At 46.0% G+C, this 20,052-nt stretch overlaps 1 protein-coding gene across 1 annotated transcript in view; it reads left to right on the top strand.

Annotated features, from left to right (window-relative positions):
* The window catches only part of LRRC74A (leucine rich repeat containing 74A), a 41,183-nt gene extending 23,427 nt beyond the window's left edge, over positions 1-17,756 (top strand). The window contains exons 4-14 of the mRNA XM_014518847.2: positions 28-135; positions 2,421-2,517; positions 3,139-3,188; positions 4,319-4,400; positions 7,301-7,386; positions 8,463-8,657; positions 9,004-9,099; positions 12,328-12,471; positions 13,977-14,084; positions 16,428-16,513; positions 17,596-17,756. Of these exons, the coding sequence (XP_014374333.2) occupies positions 28-135; positions 2,421-2,517; positions 3,139-3,188; positions 4,319-4,400; positions 7,301-7,386; positions 8,463-8,657; positions 9,004-9,099; positions 12,328-12,471; positions 13,977-14,084; positions 16,428-16,513; positions 17,596-17,656 (1,113 nt within the window). The 3' untranslated portion in view covers positions 17,657-17,756. The remainder of the gene's footprint in view (positions 1-27; positions 136-2,420; positions 2,518-3,138; positions 3,189-4,318; positions 4,401-7,300; positions 7,387-8,462; positions 8,658-9,003; positions 9,100-12,327; positions 12,472-13,976; positions 14,085-16,427; positions 16,514-17,595) is intronic.
* Positions 17,757-20,052: the final 2,296 nt, after the last annotated feature.

Genomic DNA, 20,052 nt, shown 5'->3' with positions numbered 1-20,052 from the left:
TCTTTCCCTTTGTATGGCCTGCTTTAGTCTAACACAACCATCACCCATTTGGAGCTGGAAGATAACTGGATCCTGGCTGAAGGAGTCATATGCCTGGCACAGATGCTGAGAGAAAACTGCTACATTCAAGAGCTGGTATCCAATCTTCCTCCTTGTTCTAATACACTGAATCATGATAACATGGGATGTAATATACAAAATCACCAAGTTAATTATCCCCTCTAGTAACCTGCCTCTTAACTTACAGGGGTCAAGCTACCAATGCGATGCCATTATTAAGACTGAATTCTAGAAGTGCACCTATATATCGGTCCAATATTGGATCGGCACCAATATAAAGAAATTGACTATCAGAAATCAGCCCAATGTGGCCAATAATTTGGCCAATAAATGGCCCACGCATGCACTCAGATGGAGCACAGCACGTAGGTGGCGAGGAGCAGAGTCCGGCAGTTTGGAGAGCTGTGTCCAGCTGGTAAGTCTGTTGTGGTAGAAGGGGAGGGGAAGGGGCATGGGGGTGCAGTTTTAGGCCCCCGCGTTGTGGGAGGGAGTGGGGCTGGGGCTGGGGCAGGAGCTGCCTAGCCGGGGCAGGGCAGGTGCAGGATGGAGCCGCGGCTCGTCTGGGGGGCGGGGGAGAGTGTGCCCCCTGCATCTGCGCCGGGCAGGGCAGGACAGGCTGGGGTCAGGGTTGCGTGGGGATCTTCCCAGTGGGGACTGTGCTGGGCTGTGCTCAGGGCAGGCGGTGGCGCTGGGAAGGGGGCTACAGTGAATTTTAAGGTGGCTAGAGCCTCCCCCCCGGTAGTCCCCTCCCAGTGCTGCTGCCACCTGCCCCAAGCACAGCCCCCGCCGGGAAGAGCCCCGCACAGCCCCGGCCCCAGCCCACAGCAGCAGCTGCCCAGCCCTACACAGATCCGGGGGCACACACCTCCCACCATGTCCTCCCAGGGTGCATGCAGTGGTAGGAGCTACCCCCCCACTTCCCCGCCCCCAAATGAGCTGCTTGGAGCTCTCTCCCATGCCCGCCACCCCCTTGGCTGGGCTGCGCCTGCCTCAGCCCCACTCCCTCCCTCACCGCAGGGACCTCAATCTGCCCCTCCCCACGCCCCTTCCCTTCCCCTCCCCTCCCACCACAACTGACTTACCAGCTAGACACTGCTCTTCACACTGCTGGGCTGGTATCGGAAATTGGCTCGGTATCAGCCGATATGCCTCCTTAAAAATCGGCTATCGGTATCAGCCCCAAAAATCTCTATTGGTGCATCCCTAACTGTATTCTTCCTTACACTTACAAACAGGATTTCAAATATCTGGCAAAAGCTTGGAATATATTAAGATTTGCCAAAAAAGTAACTAACTAGTTCCCAAGTTCTAGATAATTACAATCATAACTCACTAAAATTCACATTCCAATTTTTTTTTTAAAGTACAAGTTATAGAAAAGCAAAACCTTGCAACTAGTGAACCTTTGATGATCTCCTTGGGGCTAATGAATTATTTTGGTAATTAACAGACATAAATCACCATAACTGAACCTTTCCATGTTGTGGTTGGACAATAGAAAGTGGTTTGGGTCAGTGACTTTCATTCTCTGACTTGGTTTGTAGAAGCCTTTCTGAATGGATTAGAAGAATTTGAATGGCTTTTTGAGATATGGCTTTTATAACGTTTTCTGTACCCAAAACTTGGGCACAGAGAGTGGAGTTTGTTAGCCTGTGAACTTTGAATTATGGAAAAAGTACTTTGATAAAGTAACTGCTACTTCAGGAGGCTCAACCTCCAGCCCTTCGTGCCATGTCATTTGGCCCACAGGGTCCCCCACGGGTCTGGAAATGTGACAGTGGGAGAACGTTGGCACTGCTCTCCTGCTGTCAAATTTCCAGACCCATAGGGTACCCTGGGGCTTGCATGCTGCATCCAGCACCCAACCCCAGAACATCGGGCCAAGTGAGAGCAGCACTGGGCCACCAGGACCCAATCCTGGTGTGCAGGGATCGGGAGGGGGCAGTGTTGGCTCCCCAGTATCCAATCTTGGTGTGTGGGGGGCCAGAGGAGGCAGTGCTGGCTCTCAGGGCCTGATCTAGCCCACAGACATCCTGATCCAAGCCCACAGATAGGCCAGATGAGTGATGTGGAGCCTATGGGACCAACAGGTTAAGCACCACTCTGCTAGAACTCTGTGAAGCTCTTGCCTTGTAAGTTTCATCCTTGTTTGGAAGGTTCTAGAACTGCACATATTAATATATATATAAAAAAGAAGGAACCCTCTGATATTAATCACTGACTAGGTACGACCCCCTGCCTTGCTAGTACAGCTGCTCTTGCAGTCTCTTGGCCTCTCTTGCACATCCAGACACAGAAAGTATTAAAAGCGGGTTGACTCTTTGGGTTTTCCTTTTGTATGTTGGAGTCTTCCTTTTCAGAATATCTCCAATAACCACCTTGACACAGAAGGAGCTGAAGCCATCTGCCGGATGTTAATGGATAATATTTCCTGTCTACGGGCCATTCAGCTCTCAGGTGGGTTCCTTTTCTCCTAGGGGGTGGTAGGAGTACGGTAAAGTACTAGTTTACATTTCTATAGCAATTCCCCCCCACAAAGCACATTGTAGACTCTCCATTAAGTGTAAATGCACCGCAACTGTATTGAAGTTGGATTTATATTGGTGTAACTGAGATAAGAATCTGGCCTTGCATACACATAGTGGCTTTAACTACAGCCACCTCTGAGCAATTTAGATACGGTCCTCATCTGGGCAATGTTTTAGTGTCCTGTGGGCCTGAGACAACTCTAGTAAAGTGAGCTGAACAAAGAGAAGAGAAATAGAGTACCTCTCAATTAAGCCCTAGAGCCTAGAACATATTCCCTAGAGAAACTATGGAATCTGTAAGATAAATGCAAGTTAGACAAAAATATGTTTCTGATGGTTTAAACAGAGATGATCCTGCCTGGACTTGGAGGGTTGGACTAGATGGCCTCTTGAGCCCCCTCAAGCCCTATTTTCACAAGGCTCTATGAGAACCCTGTTTGTTCTGCATTGCAATGAGGTGCCAGTCCAGCCAAATCATAAGGCTGTTCTGGATGCACTGCAATGTACCAAAGAACTCTGAACTTTGTTAACAGGCTCTTCTCCTCTGCAGGAAATAACTTTAGAGAGGAGGCCGCACCATACTTTGCTGAGGCACTGCTGGTGAGTAACATAATGCCACTTGCAGGCCCTTCTGTAGCTAGTGCTACCTCCATCTTAAAGCTCTTCCTTTCTTGGCTTGATTTCCCTCAGCACGTCCTAGCAGAATTATGATGAGTGCTTCTTACTCAGTTTAGAAAGGAGGCAGGTTGAGAGGCCATGAAGAAGTGGCCACCAGGTTCATGTCTTCTTAGGACAGCGTTTGGAATCTGTCTGAGAGATGAACTCACCGGGGTACATAATGGGGCTATAAAAGGGAATCTGGGTGTTGAAAAGCTTTCAAGAAACATGTTTTCCAGATGTAAACTAATAAGTGATACTAAAACAGGCATAAAGATCTTTTAAAGAAAAGAGCTCATAGATATAATGCCAAATGGAAGAAAATGGGTCCGAAAGATAGAGGACCTTTCTGACCATGAGGGAGGTCTAGCATTCGAACAGGCTAAATAGAGAAACTGTGGAATCTCCTCCTTGGAGGTTTTCAAGAGCAGGTTAGATGCTTAGCTGGGATGGCTTAGTCAGGGATAATCCTGCCTTGAGCAGGGGGCTGGACTAGATGACCGTGTGAGGTCTCTTCCAGTCCTACTTTCCTATGATACTAAGTGATCTGACTTCCAATCATCCTGAAGATCACAAGGGAAAATATTAGTGCCATTTGCAGTCTAGCCCTATCATAAAGTCAGTGCGCAGTTTGGTATGCCTGGAAGTTTCTGCTCTGAGGGGTCCAGGATCTGAATCTGTAACAAGAAGTACTCACAGTAGGATAGAAAGGCTGTGGGACATTGATTGGGGGGGGTGGGGGGGAGGTGATTTGTAGGGCAGGGCTGTAATAGCAGCACGCACAGGAGAGAGGTGCACTAGCAGAGCTACAGGAGTGCAGTGTGCTCAGCCTGAAGTGCCACTGTTTATTCTTTTTTATGAGAAAAAAAAAATCAACATTTTATGTGCTAAAAGATCAACAAACCTTTGTTATGGGAAGCAAAACTGCCTGCCTCCAAGCTGATAAGTTACAGCATGCTAGAACATTCAGCAGTCCTGGATTTCATCCTCTCCCAGGGGGTCTTAATATGGAAGCTGCCTGCCACAAGGTGGGATGGAAGACTTAATTGTCTCTACACCATGTCTCTCTCTAGGGAAATTACCGAGTGAAGGAGCTGGACCTCAGCCACAACGAGTTCTCTGAGAAGGGAGGAGAGCACCTAGGACAGATGCTTGGTAACCCTCTCATTACTTCCCCAGAGCCAGCTGCATACAGCTTAGGCACTCTCCCCATGAGGGGCCATCAGGGAGCATCAGGGGTCAGTGCCATTGCTAAAGTGAATCTACCACTTGTCTCTACATTCTAGATGCAGAAGTTGTATGGCCTGATGACCAATGCAAAGGACTGGGATCCAGGTTTAACTCTCCTGGGTGGCCCACTGACCCATCTTGAAGTGCTTATCACCCTGGAGAACTTATACAGCCTCCTTGGAACAGAGACTTTCCAATATACCAAAGCCCAAGTATGGGACATGACCCACAATCAAAGACCAAGCTAACCAGGAGGGTGGGCAGCTTAAAGAGGAAGAGCCAGGCCAGGAGGTTAGAGCAGAAATAGTGGCCCTAAAACACAGACAAAATCTCATAGGAATGGTTGGGTGGGGGGGAGGTCTGTGCATTATTATTTTTCAATTAAATCTTTTTAAAATTTTAAATGCAGTTTCAGGGGCCAAATCCTTGAGCAACTTTGGTAACCAGAAAAGGAAAGTGATTAAAAATGAAATTAAAGTGACCCTCACTGTTTGCCTTGTGAAATCCAGAAGAAAGTGATAGCCTTGAGGTCAAAACAAAGATGAAGACCCACCCAAGCCTAGCAGCCCCTCAGGTTAATATGGCTAAGGTGCACTAATTTCTATAGTCAACAGCACACCAGGGAGTGATGTGGCCATGGCCAGCATCCCATCCAAACCTCATAACCCTCCAAACCAAAAAAACAGGTATCCATTACATCTGGGCTGACTGAGGAAAAGATTCTAATGAGGAAAAGCAAATTAAAGAATTTAACTCCTACTGCTCTAACAATTTATGATGCTATTAATAGTGTACCAGGAAGGACCTTTACACATCTAATGTTAATGTGTCTCAGCCATTTCACAGTGGCCCTTAGGCAGCAGCTAATATGTATTTTTTAACCACGTGATGCTCCTTTCAAGTTACCCTGAAATTTTTTCTTTAATTAAATTAACCTCTTAATTTCCCTGAATCAGCATTGCCATTAACATGAATTTACTGTTAAGATCAGCTCAGGTCTTTACATTTAGTCCTGTGATGGCAGCAAGAGCTGTGCTTGTGTCTCAGCTAATAGTGCAGAACAGCACAGTCTAAAGGTAAGCAGGGATCTTCCCATAGTAGAGAAAGCTGTGTCCAAGCCCAGCCGTCTTGTGAAAAATTGATTTCCTTCCTTCCAGGTCAACTGAGGCTTCACAGAGTTTTGAAAAAAAGTTTGCAGCCTCACAGCTGCTGTGGTCCAAACTGCCATCCTCAGAGAATCATAACAACATAAAAACCAAGTGCTGGCAGAGGCCTCCTCGCTCGCCAATAGTTACACACCCTCTATCCTCAGGCAGGGGTGACCAACCTGCAGAATGGATGCCCCAGGTGATAAGGGCAGACAGTGTGTGGCCCGCAGCAGATTGGGGAGGGGACAGATAACACAGCAGCAGATAGGACAGGGAGCAGAAAACAAAGCAACAATTGGTCAGGGAGCACAAGCCAGGGAGCAGAAAGCTGAGCAGCAGGAGGGGTAGGGGAAAGAGATCAGAGTGGCACTTGAGGAGAGTGCTGGGCTGATTCTGGCACACCTGCCAAAAAGGCTGACCCTGCTTTCCTAAGGGAAACTGCCACTGGGTGGCATGCTTTTCATCTGGATTGGCACTGGCACATGTACAGCTGGACACAACTGCACATATTATGTCACAACTGCTGGCTTGACCTGTTTGCTTGCAAATCAGCTGTAGCGAGGACAAGTCTTATTTCTGGACGTGGGAGGAAGGATTTCACCCCTCTCATTCCAAAAGAAACACAGAGGACAGAATTCCATTACCCTTTGTGTGTCTCTGTGGCACGTACCTAACTGGCTCTGCAGTGTCTTTCGCACTTATACACATCTGCAATTCTGTTAACAATACAGCGTGGACATGCAAGCAACCACACGGTACTGAGCATGTGCACTAGGCTGTGCATTGGGTAAGCAGCCATGTGACCAACCAGGGGTCTATACTGGGCATAAATCCTGGAAAAGAGCCAGGAGGGATGGCCAGCCCCCAACATTTTAGCCCCAGTAGCTGAGTGGCTAGGGCACATGCTTGAGCCATATCCTCCTCTTCACCCATTGGTGGACTAAACCCACATTCCTCTAATTTCCCAGCATAGCACTCAAACCACCATACCACAGGTTAACCCAGTCTATTCTGCACTGACCTTTTTGAAGCTGAACCACTGCACCCTGCATTTAATAGTCATTGGATAAAATTGAACTGAATGAAGAGAGTAGTGGGAAAGTTTCTGCCCTGCTGGGAGCAGGGTTGCAGTTTAAAATGCAACACCCACTCCCTTTTGAAGGAGCACCCACCTCTTTGAGCCACACAGCTTCAGCTCTGCTCTCTTCCCCTGGGCTCCACTTATCTCCCTGTCTTGGTTACTAGAAATAGGCTGCCTTCTCTTACTTGGGATGCAATATTGGTCCAAAACCTCTAAGATCCAAACTAGTCTCTGTGACAAGTTTCTTGCTTTCTGGGGTCTGGGGAAGTAGGTAAGTCTTTTGTATGAAAGTATTTGCTCACAATTTTATGCACATTTAAATGTGGGCAAGACTGTGTTAGTGACTGGGGTTTGTGCATGCGTGTACATGTGTGAGCAGGGGAGAGTGTGCAGATCTGCTTGTGTATGTGTGTATGCACTGTGTTCTTGCTTATCTTGCACATCTAGCTGTGTGTGTGTTATAGGTAGTATCTATCGTACAGTGAAGACTTGAGTCTCTCTCATGACCCCCCACTCTGACAATAACCTGAATCTCTCATTTTTAAAATGCATTTCTATTTTTAATGCCAACTAACATTTCAGTTACTCCTCCTCAGCTAACAATGAAACACTAGAAGTCCTAAACCTGAGCTGGAACCACCTGCGAATGAAGGGAGCAGTGGCAGTGAGTGCTGGTCTCAGGGTAAGTCCCTTTCCTGGAAACTGATATGTCTCACCCCAGCTGGAAGCTGAACCTGGGACAGTGGCACATTTTGGCTGAAGCATTGGTCTGCCCTGGCTCTGCCAATAGTTTTCTTAAATCATGTCATTCCCTTACTAGCCAGTCAGTGCTCTGAATTAGCAAATGTACCAGGCCCTTTTCATTTTGCAATAGAGCTTGGTTTAGACAATAATCAAACCTAGGCACCAGAGCAACAACACATGCCCTCCCCCCACATTCTCTCACCTGATTATAATTTATGTCCTAGCAAGGCCCTCCCATTCCTGCAACAGCGCCTCATCAGGGCTTCTCGCTTGGCAAGTTTTAGTCAATTTTAAATTAACTGCTTTAGAGATCCCTCTTCCTCAGGCAGAGACACAGATTCCTACTCTGGCCACATGCTCAAATCATTCCTGAGTCCAAGGCTGCCTTGAAGGATACAGGGAGTGGCTGAAATGGTTCATGGAAGGATGCTCAGGCCCATTACCTCTCTTTGCAATGAGCTACTTCACTAGTGCTACCTAGTCTTCTTATAATCACCTCTTTCCAGACTAATATGTAAACGAGTGGGCACTGTGGGAAAAAGGGCCCTACTTAGTGGAAGCCCTTGCTGGGAAGCCTCAATTGGCAATGATTGGGCAGCACAGAGACGAGCCTGACAGCACTGAGGGCCAAACTGGATTTGGTAGCTCATGCAGGTACAGTCTTAGCTGACACCAACACTACTGCAAGAAAGTTCACATCAATGGCACTTGTAACTCATAGAAATGCAATCCCAGCACCTAGCACTCCTAGGAAAGTTTGCCGTATTGGGGTCTTGACTGTTAGGTAACACATGGAAGGATGTTGCTATTGTGGGAGTCCCGGCAGACATGAGATACTGCACTGGGACACTGACATAAGGAGAAAGTAAAAACAGCAAAACAGTTGTTAATGGTAGTATCATTAAGGTCCCAGCTGTTTCAGTGCCTCTGTAATGAGAGGAGCAATAGAGGAATGCATCAGCTGGACATGGAATGGCTATAATGCCACTGGTGATCTCTTTCTTCTCTCTGGAGGTCAACGGGACACTGAAGATACTTGACCTGTCATGGAATGGCTTTGGGAATGAGGGGGCTCTGGCCCTGGGGGAAGCTCTCAAAGTAAATAACGTTCTGGTTCGACTGGATATCAGCACCAACCACATCAACAATGAAGGGGCTGAGAAGCTGTGCAAAGGGCTGGAAGTCAATGGAAACCTTAGAATCCTGAAGGTATGTCAAAGTCTGAGTGCTGCTGAGGGAAAGAAAGAAATATGGGAAATCTTGAGCCACAGTGATAACAGAACTGAGATGTGTAAGTTGAAAGTAGCAGGGTTGTGGGCTCTATGCTGAGCCAGAGGTGAGGAGAGTAAGATACCTTGGTCACCCCAGGCTGTGAAATTATTTCTGTAGTTAGGATGGAAACAGGTGGATAATAACGATGAAAAGCGTGTGAACAAGATAATGCAGTTGGGTCAGGCTGGGGTTGGGGGAGCAAGGAACACATATGTAGTTACTGTACACTTATTGCCAAAGTGTGAAATTATCTTCATTCTTACCTACTTCTCTTCCACCACAGATGTCCAATAATCCACTGACGGTAGAAGGTGCTATTTTGTTGATCACATCCATCAGGAAGAACTCAAAATCCAGAATGGAAGAGATCAACATCTCAGTAAGATGGTGTTAGGTTTGGTAGAGTCCCAAAACATCTACACTAGAACCTTTTGGAGCTGCCTGGAGTCTAGAATCAAACCCTTTTAGAACTCTTTGAAGTCTACCACCAGTTTCAGTTGCAGGCCATTAACAACAAGCTTCTATATGACAACCCTTCTGAAGCCTGTGTGGAAGTTAATAAGAGCTCACTCTAGCTCCTGTTACAAGCAGTATCAATATCATTATCACAGTTAGCTCTACTTAGCCCACTTGTTTGCAGTCTTAGAAAAGAGGGCAAAAAGGGAACTTGCCTTGGAGGCTATAATGCTCCTCACCCCCAGGTGCACCCCTAAGGGCAATGTTGGGAGAATATGTGCTCAGATATTCAGATACAGTGATTGGTATGTAAAACTTAAAAGTATTGCTGATTACCAAGTAATTTTATTCCAAAATTATTAAAATATTAACAAGAACAGGTAGGCCTAATCATAATTAATGTCTCCCTTAATGCCATTTCAGGGAGATGGCTATCACTATTTTAGTCCCAGAGGATGCTTTTCTATGCCTGCCTTTGGGAACACTGCAGTTAAGGGCAAGCAGCATTTTCTCAATTATTAATGATGACTTTAGTAAGCAAAGAAAAAAAGGAGAATACAGACAAGTAATAAAAGATGCTTACTTCATGTGTTTCAGTCTTCCATCGCTCTCCATGTGGAGAAATTTCAATAGGAATCACCTCAAAAGTAGGTTTTCCTTTAGAGAAAACACCGCTGTAGGCAAACTAAAGCTAAAATATATTACTTCCCCAAACAGTCACAAGGCAGGCTTCACCACATTACAGATAACTAAAACAGTTTAAAGAGATACTCCTGATTTGGGTTATTATGGCTAATATAAACCGTTTATAAAAGGTCAGTAATCTTAACTAAGCTCCATGAAACCATGGAAACCCTATCAAATTTATTACATGGAAGTTGCTGTTCAACAAGTGGTCTTGAGACCAGCAATAAATGCATATTAAGATACTTAAATCGAAATTAAATCCCACTATATCTCTCTGTTTGGTAAGATTACCTAATGCCCCCTCTCCAGGAATACATAGTGTATTCCTGGTATTTAACAGGGAACATAGTGTAAATGTATTCAGCACAGCCTGGTATTTAACAGGAAAGATTGTTAATACTTTATATTGCAATAGTATTTCAATATCCCATTAAAATCATTATAAGGAAAATTAAAACCTAATCTCTTGATTAATTTCATCTCACAATTTATATAGTCTTAGTGGAATTCTTGCAGAAACTCATTTCAAATGAGCCCAAATACCCTTATTTCATATATGAGGTCTTTCATCTCTCAGAAGTCTTCTGAAGCTGAAATAATTCTTAAAGAGAGTCTTTAAGTTTAAATACAAAAGAAGGCTTTGTCTTTTCTTCTGACTAGTTTTTGGAGAAGTTTCTTCTCTTTTTTTGAAGCTGTTATGTGAGTCTAGCATTTAGATACAGACTATATGCAAATATGCCTCTCAAAATAATCTTATGCTATTTTAAGCATTTAAGGAATAAACAAATGTTTTCATTTTTAAGAAAAAACATGTACTTAGATATAATCAAAAGCTTTCCACATATTTTCCACCCATAAACAGTCTTCTTACCACTTAAAAAATGAAAACTTCTTTTATAGACATTCTGAAGTATTCCTATCAGTTGTTTTCTAGAAATGCGAGTTTAAAACCAAAATCTTTTTTCATTGCAAAGGAAGGGTATGAACAGTCCATTTTTATTGCTTCTGTCAACACATCCTAAGCATTACTACTCCTTACATTCTTGTACATAATCTATTATTTATCGAATTTACAACTGACAACTAAAGACTCTTTTCAAAGATTGTATGCAGGCATGAATCTCAAGCTACTACACGTACAAGTCGCAAAACAGTGTAAAGGAAAACAATATAAAATGCTTAAGCAAAGTAGAAATTATAAAACTGTGTTTCAAAATCCCTGTAACCAATAACCATATCTTGGATAATAAATATGGTTTCATCTTCCACAACACTTTGAAAACCTGTCACGTTGATAGAAAGCAGAGGCCTTCAAGCATTTCCTTAACTAGCTTGACATTTCAGATAATTAAATAAGCAACTAACATAAGCATTTGAGCAATCATATTCTCCAGGTATCAAGTGTATGAATAGAATTGTAAGTATCTCTTTAAAATGTCAGTAATGGAAAAAGCAAGCTTGTAATAACCCAACAGAGTAAACTAGAATAATTCTGTTAAATAATACTTTTTGTATCAATACTGATACAAAAGGAGATGGTCTATAGGTAACCACACAAAACAATATGAACAAAACCAATATAAACCAGAATATTGTCTTATCACCGTCCACACTGTATCTACTCTGGGGACAAAGGGCTTTTGCTTGATTTTCAAAAGTGGTGAGTGTCATTGTCATCCCCCTGCAACTCCATTTCAAATTGATAACAGCTGTAGGTGCTGAGCCCCTCCAAACACCAAACTCTCCAGGCAGCCTATAGCACATCCCCAGCAGGTCAGAGGCAGGAAGCCTCTTGAGTATACCCCACCCACCTTTCCCACTTGCAGGCACCAAACCTAAAGGTAATCGGTGAAGCCACTGTGGGGGAGTCCCCAAGGAAAGAGGTGGGGCACCATAGTTTCACTAATGCATTTCACTAAGCAGGTAGGATGTGACTTGGGAGGGTCACTGCTGGATACATTGGGTATGTGATATAGATATACTCTTATTAGTCTTCAGGAGCTGAGCATCTGGAAACTTTCCATAGCACTAGACAATGAAGCAGAGTTTTACAAAAAGTGCTAACCGTGTTAGGTGTCAGGTGCAAAGGAGACCATTTCTTAAGTCTCTCCTGGTGACTGAATAGCCCAGCAAGAAGGCAACTGTACTGTAGCTTATCTCACATTTGTCCTGTGCGAAATAAATTTGATTGTGGCTTGGTTTAAATGAGCAAAAATATGGTGGGAGTTGAGAAAAAGGAAAGAAAATGTATGCTCAGAGACTGAAGTACTGAAGACTCTTGAGACCTGCAGTAGGATCCACTAAAGTGCTAGGACAAGAGAAAATAAGGGAGAAGCTTAGGAGAGACTGGTTAATATTGACATGAGATGGGGTACATTATTACAGGACAGTACTTGCTTTCAGAAAAGGGTCTAGATGGGCTGGGTGCCTGCACTAATGCAGTGTCCTTTATTCCGTGCCTTAGAATGTGCTGGTGAATGAAAATTTCCTCAACCTGATGGATGCAGTATGTCAGGGGCACCCTGAGCTAGATGTCATCTATGGCGGGGTAGGAGGCTATATCTCCAAAAAGCCAGAACAGCGCTCAGACCCAATGAAGCTGATTCAGGTGAGCAGTTCACTTTGGGTCCTTACTTGGGAGCCAGTATATATGCTCCAGCTACTGCAAAGGGAGGTGAATTCTCTTTTGAGCAGAAAATTCAGCTATTCAACGCTCTCTTGAAGGGAGCATACAATCTCTGTCTGTCCTGTGAAAAATATGGAATATTCTATATCAACAAATCCCTCTCATTTGGGGGGAAAAATATCATCTGAGGATTAGAAATTTCAAATGGTGTACATAAATATTTTTTCTTAACATCTAGGTTGATGGTTAGAATCTCTTTCAGGTATATAGTGATTAAAAGTCATTAGTAGCAATACTATTTCTGTGCCTTTGTATAATATTACATCTTTCATCCAAAGATCTCAAGGCATTTTGCAAAAGTAAGTCATTATTCACTCTATATTACATATGAGGAAACTGAGATAAAAAGATGCTAAGTAATATGCCCATTTTCAGCCAGCCAGCTAAAGAAGTGGGAATATTACCCAGCTCTCCTGTTTTCCAGTTCTGTGCTATATTCTCTTGAGAGTACCACCTGCCATTTCAATCAGAGTGTTGTTTGTTAAGCTGTATGAAACAAGTTGATGGATCTCAGTTCAGCTCCTTATGAATCAATGTTCAGCATCACAAACCCTACAACTCTAGTTAACTTCTATACAACTCATGGTTGTCAGCCCAGATCTATCTTCAAGTTGAAATGTTCTCTGTAAAAATTCCATTATACATATTATCAGCAAATACTGGTGTTACTGGAAGCATCAACTACTCAGTTATTTCCAAAGCCTGTAATTTTTACTAATAACTGCAGATGGCACCATGCCCCTTGTTGGAACAAGGCAGCCAGGAAATCAGACTTGTCAATACAACTCATTTAAGCTCCAACCAACCTGATGGCATTCCCATGCTGCTTAGCAAAGTACTAGCCAGTGGCCTTTGCAATGCTGTATTTGTGGCTTTGTATGAATCTGACTAAATAGCTGGGTGGTTAGCTCTGTGCTGCTGTGGCAACACAGCTAACAGTGCACAGGTTAGGTAGGACAGGCCTCTGGGAGCTGCAGTCACAAAAGTGACTCTTGCTGTGTCAATGTGTGTCTACAGAAAAGGAAGTTAGGGAAAAGCCACAAAAATGATGAGACATCTTAAGTGAGAAACTGGGCTAAAAAGAAAGATCCAAAGAACTGAGCATATACAATTTGGTCAAAGGATAATGGCTTGCATGGGCTCATAACAATGTACAAGCATGTGAAGGAAAACATGTGAGGTAGAAGCATTGTTTAGAGCTCTTCCAACAGAGTCTAACTAACAGGAGTGGGATAAACTTGAGCAAAGGGAAATTTTTCCTGAATATCAGCACAGTGCATTGATATTAGTTCTTAGGCACTGCACTGATAAGTGCCATACAGATACCTAGACAGACCACCAGGGACAAGCCAGGGAAATGGAGGAGAAAGTTGCACTATTTCGGTACATGGTTGCAATGTTATTTTATCTGTTTCTCTGCTTCTCAGAACTACTTGAATGAGCGCAAGCTGCGACTCCTGGATTTCTTTAGGAGCATGGACAAAGACGGAAGCATGAAGATCCCAGTGGCAGAGTTCCGGAAAGCCATGATGCAGGTGAGCTTCAGAAAGAGTTTCCTGTAATGTTTCCCAGGCAGGGTACTGCTATGAGGAGGCTCCCACTACTGACGCCCCCATCTGGCACTGGCTGGGCATGTCTACACGAGATGATTTACTGTGCAGTAGAACAAATTACTGCTTAGTAAGCATCACTGTCTACATGTGCAGACCCTTACTGTGCAGTAATCTGCTCTACTAGGCAGTTAATCTGCTACCTGCAAATGCAAGTACCATATTAACTGCCAAGTAATTACTGTGCAGTAAGGCATGTGCAGGGGGAGCAGAAGATTGCTCTCTGCCCCTAGAAGCTGTTTGCTCCCACAGTGGACTCTGCCACCAGAGCCCAGGCAGGGACAATGTCTCCCAGCCCCATGCTTCACGATTGCAGAGCAGGAGCTGGGAGATTGTTTCCTGCCCCCACTCTGTGATTGGAATTGTGGAGCCGGAGCTGGGAGACTGTTCCCTGCCCCTGCTCTGTAATTGCTCCCTGGTCCAGCTCCACAATTGCAATCTCCCAGCCCCCCACTCAGCAATTGTGGAGCAGGGGCAGGGAGCTCCCTGCATGGAGAGAGTTCCCTGCCCAGCCTGGAGCTGGCTGGGACCTGCCCCAGACCACAACAGTTCACAGTCAACTCCAGGCTGCGTAGGGAAGTCTGCAAGGGCAACCTGGAGCACGTGCAGGCTTCTCCACACAGCCCAGGAATGGTTGGGAACTGTCCTGGTCAGGAGCAGGTCCCAACCCTGCAGCTCTTTCCCAGCCCTGTGTCTCGATCAGGCAGTCGTGGCACAGGGCTTGGAAAGAGCTGTGAGGGAGGGGCAGGTCCCAGCAGGTCCCAGAGAGCTGCCTGCTGCTGGGGCAGGCTCCTGGCCCTGGTTCCCCGATCAGGGGCCGGGGGCTTGGAAAGAGCTGCAGGGGAGGCAGGTCCCAGCCCCCTGGCCCTATCCACTGGTGAGGCAGGTAGCAGTGAGCCCCACCACCCAGCAAGGGGCTCACTACTAGCTGCCCCACTGGTGTATCGGGCCAGGGGGCTGCGACCTGCCTCCTCTGCAGCTCTTTCCAAGCCCCCGGCCCCTGATCAGGGAACCAGGGCCAGAAGCCTTCCCCAGCAGCAGGCAGCTCCCAGGGGCAGGGAGCAATCTCTCAGCCCCCACTAAGAGACAGCTCTCTGCTGTCAGCTCCCTGCCAGCCCCTGAGCTAGCACCCAAAGGGAGCCTAGAGCTCTTCCTGACTGCTGCAGGGGGCTGGTACAGCACCAGAGTGGGTAGGAGCAGAATGCTGCCAGGAGCAGCAAATCTGCTCCCAAATGAGAGATGCTTGCCCAGGGTGGGTTTACTCCAGAGTAAATTTGGAGTAAACCCATCAAGCAGTATTTGCATGTGTAAATGCACCCGTTGAGTCCTACTGGGCACATCTACACATCACTGTACAGTGATGTTGCTATGGCACCATGTTTTAGTACTTCCTTTTGGAAGGCATGGAGCAGTAACCACCCATACTGTGCCATATGTGTGGCACACGGTTAGGTTTCACTGCTACTTTGCCATAGCAGCATGCTAAAATCAGGGAGCGCATCACTATAGTGAAGTAGATGCCAATCATGTGTTGACTCACATGATCACTACATCACCACAGCGCATCACACGGTGATGTAACGAGTTGCTATGGTGATGTAGGGCGCCATGTAGACACGCCCACTGTATGGAACCTCAGAGCACCTGGTTACATCAACATGTGCCATGAGAAAAACTAACCCTTGAATGGAACCCAAAGGAAATACCAAGAAACCAGGTATCTGCTGTGGATGGTGTAAATACCTGTAGATCTACTTTGGAATAACCTGGTAACCATGCAAATCTAGGTCAACTCCTCCCTTTCCCACCCTTCCTTCTCCTAGGTATTTAAGAGAAATATAGCAGATGAAAGGAAACTGGTTGTGTGGGATCTGTCTGTTGGATCCTAACAGATGACTCCTCCTTGGTGCTATAGGACAGAGAAGAGCCACTTGAGTTTTGACCCTAACTCTGGTGACTGGCTCAACAGGGACCTGTGAACATATTTCACCCTTTTAGCACCTTAACTTGTGGATAACCTAGCAAGCAATGGGTGTCCAAATAACTCCATTTAATAGGGCAGATTCTGATATCCTGTGAAATTCTTACATCCCTTTGCAGGTGCTCCAGGTCACTTGCCTGGTGAATAAACTGTGAACAGCTCTCACACAGCTTGGCAAAAAGTAACTTCTGTGCCATTTCCAGGATCTCTAGAACTACTCATGTCACAGCCCCAGGCAGCCACAGAGTGGTGATGACCACAAATTTCCTTCTCGTATCGTTTCACAGCAATCAAGCATCCTCCTTGATCGAGCCCAGATTAGGGAGCTGGTGCAGAAGTTGGATGGGAATCGGACAGGGGTGGTGGACTACAGGTGAGGGAAGTGCCTCCTTCCCCTCTCGTCCTGTTTTTACTTTATTTTGCTCAGTTTGTATCAATGAACCTATCCTAGCTTAGTATGTAATGACAAGACCAGAACACTTGGGTTTTCTGACTGTAGGAGCCATTTGACTCTGTAATATGAATACAAACTACCTTTCTGAGTAGCCTGGAGCTGAGGTTACCTGTAATAGGTTCAGGAGCCCTCCTGCGTCTGGCCAGAAAGTCTGTATTTTTCTCTTCTCACACCACAAGATACTTCTGGGAGCATGTATCTCACAGCAGCAAAACACTTTCACTAGAGTCCTATGGCAGTAATGTAGAAGTTCTGAGAACTTAAGCAGTGAGAAGCAATTAAACTAGCCAGATAAAGCTGTTAGGAGTTATAGGACAAGCCACACATCAAAGGAAAAAAGAATTGCTCCTAAATTTGCAGTTGGGTTTTATATGCGAGTTCTAAGCTCAAAACCCTGATAATTTACCTTGAATACTCCCATCTCTCAGACTTCCATGGATTTAAAATATTTCATGTGGAAGCCTAGAGTTGAAGTCTGAAGTGAATGGATCTATTTTTCAAATATTAATCTATCCCTTGGCTTTTGGCCATGCTGGACTGAATGCGTCTGCTCCTGTTTGTTATTGCAAGCCGAGAATTTCCAAGCCTTGCTAGTCTTTGGAGGGAAGACCACCTGGGAATCTTAGGTGATATAGGCATAAACTGAGAAGTTGTGGTTGAATTACCTTGGTAACTATTAGACCACGAAGAATTAATGAGTGAAAAGGGTTCACCTGGCCCTGTTGCTGTTATTGAGCTGATGGACAACAATGAGAAAAGAGATTTCATTCTTTACCTGGCTGTGTCTGCATCACTGCTATCGCCTGTGCCGAAAGTGTTACTCTCACATCTATACGTGAAAGAAGCAGGACCACGGGGGTTCTGATCTTTTTAGTATAGGATGTGCCCATCTCAAGTGTTTCTTCCTCGCCCTCATACCAACTCTGAGTCATTAGAGAGGAGAGAGGTTTGTTATACTATCTTTATATTACAAGTATTTCTTCCTTCACCTTTTAAATTAGTTATTTAAAAGAGCAGAAGCCAGCACAGAAGCCTAAAGAAGAGGAGGAGGAAGAGCCCTAGGAGAGAAGCCAGGAGACAGGTCAACTGGTTAAAGATAAAAGGAGAAGTGCTGGAAGAAAGATAAGACCAAGTGAACCTTGACTTGAGGCAGTAAAGAAACTAGGGGGAGTTGATAGTCAGAAATATTGGATCTAAAAATTAAAGTTTACTCTTGCTTACTCATCCAGGCCAGATTTGTGAATGCGGTGATATGGTCCTGTTGGCTAGGAGGAGAGGATAGTCCAATGGGAGGCCCTGCACAGTATATCTTGCTCCACAGGCTGAGTCCTGAACTTATTCCCATACAGGAAGGGGTAGGGTTTTCAGGCAGAAGTTGGGTGACATTATATCAGGGGTGGGCAATTATTTCAGGCGGAGGGCCACTTGATGAGTTTTGGCGAGCTGTCGAGGGCCACACGGGTAGTCCTGCCCCTTCGGTTGCCCCACCCCCTGGTTGCCATCTTGGGACTGGAAGTCCTGCCCCCTGACCTTTGTCATCGGAAGTCCTTCCCCTTGCACAACTTACCAGGTAGCAAGGGGTTGTGACCCCTCTAACATCCTGCCCCAGCAGTGGGGTTTCAGGAGCATCAGACCTCCCCCAGACCTTCCCCCCTACCTGTGCCAGCTGGTCCCAAAAGGAGGAGGCTCCGCCACCGCTTCTGCTGGCCAGTGCCAACCCAGTCGGGCTCGCCCCATCCCCAGCGGCACGTGGGAAGCTGGCTTCAGTCGCATGCTGCTCCGGGTGGGACAGACCCAGCTGGGTCTGCACCAGCCAGAAAAAGTGGCATACAGCTGAAGTTGGCTTCACACATGCTGCTGGGGACAGGAGGAGCCTGGCCAGGTCGACACCAGCCAGCAGAAGTAGCCAGCAGAAGTAGCGGCAGAGCCGTGTGCCGCTCGGGGCTGACCAGCACAGGCAGGGGGAAAATGCAGCTGAGCCCCTGCCGCTCCAGCTGGGCTCATCCTGTCCCGAGCGGCACACGGCTTCACCACCACCTCTCCTCCCTGGTGCTGACTGGGCCGGAGCTGTGGCCCAGTTGCTGCTTCCCCTTCCCAGTGCCAGCGCAGCCCAACCCCGCACAGCCCGAGTGGCACGGCACGGCACGGCACGGCACGGGGAAAGCCTGCCCAGCAGCCACTTTCCTGGGCTTACCTTCAGGGCAGGGCCCTTTCCAGTCCCGTGCAGCAAAGCAGAACCCAGCCCAGACAGTTTCCCCTCACCAGCGCCACAGGTTCTGGCCCAGCGCCCCCACTCCTCTCAAGCTGCAAACATGACCTGAGCCAGGGGCGAGGCGAGGCCAGCTGGGGCAGGCTGAGGTCAGGGTTGGTTGCCTCACAACCAGAACCCAAGGAAACAGTCTGAGGTGCTGCAGCTGGTGGCTGGTGCTGCCAGAGGCTTTTAGAGAGGCAGCCACCATTATGCGGGTTTTGAAGGGACTCCGTGAGCCAGAGGGAGGTGCTTGGCAGGTTGAATCCAACCCGCAGGCCGGATTTTGCCCACCCCTGCATTATAGGCTGCTCTTGTCCCTGTTCTGGTGTAGCATGATCAAGGTCTGAATGAAGAACTGTGCAGACCATCAGCTTTTTCTCAATAGCCTTGATTCAGGGACCCTAAAGAAAGGAGTTGAATTGGAGAGAGGAGAAACCCTAGCTAATGCTGCCCAAATAATTAAAATAAATATAGGTTGCAACGGAAAATATATCCTAGAAAGAGAGGAATGGAAGGAAATCCATAACAGATATAACTTGCTGATGTATGTCCTTAACATGACAAACAGGTTTAAACATTTATCAAATAGTACTGGAGGCTTTGTAAATATGGTCACTGAGAAACAGATAATACCTTGCAAAATTAGTAGAGTCAGAAGATATGCTGTTTTGGATGTTTGGGGAATTACTGCATCACTGACAAATCTTGAGCCCCTCTCAGATGTGCAGGTAAAGGCATGATGGGGTTTGATGCACAATCCACACAGTCGCAATTCCTGCCTTGCCACACATGCAAAATTCCCATACACAAAAATCATTAAGTAAAGTCTGATCACACTTATTCCCTCACAATTCCCTGTGCATTAAAGCACAGATACTATAAGGGCAACAATTATACTAATTCAGCATGTTCTCCAAGTATTAGTTTAGTAGCATTAAGATACTCAGCCCAATAGCCCTGTACCCTCTCTCGTAAGATTATGTTCAGCGCAATAAAATACTTAGTTTTCCACCACTGACCTCTGTGATCTCAGCCTGCCCTTCCTCCAGTAAATTCTGTCCTTCATTTTACAGAACAAAGGTACCTTTGCAAGAAGTTGCTTCAGTCTGACCTGACCATTCCTCTGCTACCATCAGCATTTCTCAAGCTCCTAGTCTAATTCTGGCGGGGGAGGGGGAGGTGTTACCAAATCTGCCCATTACTTTGG

The sequence above is a fragment of the Alligator sinensis genome, unplaced genomic scaffold (genome assembly GCF_000455745.1).
Source record: "Alligator sinensis unplaced genomic scaffold, ASM45574v1 scaffold280_1, whole genome shotgun sequence".
NCBI lineage: Eukaryota > Metazoa > Chordata > Crocodylia > Alligatoridae > Alligator > Alligator sinensis.
This window is presented reverse-complemented; position numbering and strand designations above follow the sequence as displayed.